The sequence below is a fragment of the Aplysia californica genome, unplaced genomic scaffold, assembly GCF_000002075.1.
Source record: "Aplysia californica isolate F4 #8 unplaced genomic scaffold, AplCal3.0 scaffold00043, whole genome shotgun sequence".
Classification (NCBI taxonomy): Eukaryota; Metazoa; Mollusca; class Gastropoda; order Aplysiida; family Aplysiidae; genus Aplysia; species Aplysia californica.
Window position 1 is genome coordinate 1,231,217 of NW_004797313.1, and position 1,492 is coordinate 1,232,708.

General features: G+C 43.4%; 1 protein-coding gene across 1 annotated transcript in view; it reads left to right on the top strand.

Moving 5' to 3' along the window:
* The first annotated feature begins 940 nt into the window (after positions 1–940).
* LOC101848270 overlaps positions 941–1,492 on the top strand; it is a 24,676-nt gene continuing 24,124 nt past the window's right edge. Inside the window, exon 1 of the mRNA XM_005092265.3 lies at positions 941–1,192. Within this exon, the coding sequence (XP_005092322.1) occupies positions 979–1,192 (214 nt within the window). The 5' untranslated portion in view covers positions 941–978. The remainder of the gene's footprint in view (positions 1,193–1,492) is intronic.

Below are 1,492 nucleotides of genomic sequence, written 5' to 3' on the forward strand. Positions count from 1 at the left end.
TATATATATATAAACATACAGACAGACAAGCAGGGGGAAATAAAAAGAAAAAAAGACGAAAAGAGAAACAGTGCGGCAGACAAACAGGCAGCCAAAAGACAGACAGACGGACGGACGGTGATAGAGAGGGAGAGAAAAAGAAAAGCAAAGGAGAGAAAATGTGTAACGTCGAACTAGCTAGCAAGCTGTCCTAGAATCCAGGAGTTTGCGTGCGAGAAGATGGAAAGACATGGAGCGAAAAAGAGCCCAACAGCGAACAGGGCTTGCTTGCTGTGTGTAGGCCCTGCGCCTGTCCTGAGTTAGACAGTAGGGCGGTACCAGTGTGATCGGGGAATACATGCGGCGACCTGCAGATAGCAGGCTATTACGCGGGCTTTGACAGTCTTGCCTCAGCTCCAAGACGTTGTGAAGGTTAGAACAGTGATGTTATCGCTAAACACATGCTCACAAGGGGGGTTGTTTCGCCTTTGTAAATGTCTAGATCTAGTGTCTGTGAGAAAAAAGCCTTTTTTTAGGGTGCGTTGTTGATTTTTGCTCCGAGAGACGCAAGTCAATGTAAAGATGATATTTAGTGTTGGGAAGAGAAGGGCAAGAGACGAGAATGACAGATGAACAGAAAAACTATGGACTAGTATTCTTATTACCATTATTGTTGTTGTTGAAAATATCAGTGTTGAATGGCTTGCTGCTGCTGTTGCAATTGTTATTATTGTAAACGTTATTGTTGCTATTGTTATATCATGACAATTGCTGTCGTTATTATTTTATTAAAACATTATTGCCGTTGCTGTCCTTATCATCGTCGTCATCATCATCATCATCATCATCATCATCATCACAATCATCATCATCATCATCATCATCATCATCATCATCAAGAACGTCGTCGTCATTGTTGTCGTCGTCATCATCATCTTCACCATCGTCTAATTCCTCCACACAGAGCCGCCCGAGTCTTTCAGTTCCCTGTTCCGAAGGATGCCTCTACTCACCCTGGCTTCTCCACCCGCTCGTGTCCTGCTCAACTTCACAAACATAGAGATGTGTGCCCGTGAGTGTGTGCGCCAGTCTGACTTTGACTGTCAGTCCTTCGACGTGGACAACCAGAGGCGAGTGTGTGCTCTGTACAACGCCACGCACGATGATGGGAGGGCTTTTCTCCAAGAGTCGGAGCATGTTGACCATTACAGAAGTAAGTACAAAATACAAGAAAATAGTGACATTCAGAGGGTACAATGATTCTCAACAGAATACTAATTTAAATTGTATCTTCTTAATATCCCCGCCTCTTAAATAACCAAATTGTGTTGATAGGGGCGTTAAACATATACCATTTCACAATTTTCTTAAAGCCGTCCAGTACGAGGTAGCATATTGCAGCAGTTTGCTCATGTTGCATACAAAGCATCATATTCTAGTGCTTAGTATATATTCCCCACACACATTGCCTGTACCCTGTTATGTGTGTGTGTGTGTGTGTGTGCGTGTTTGT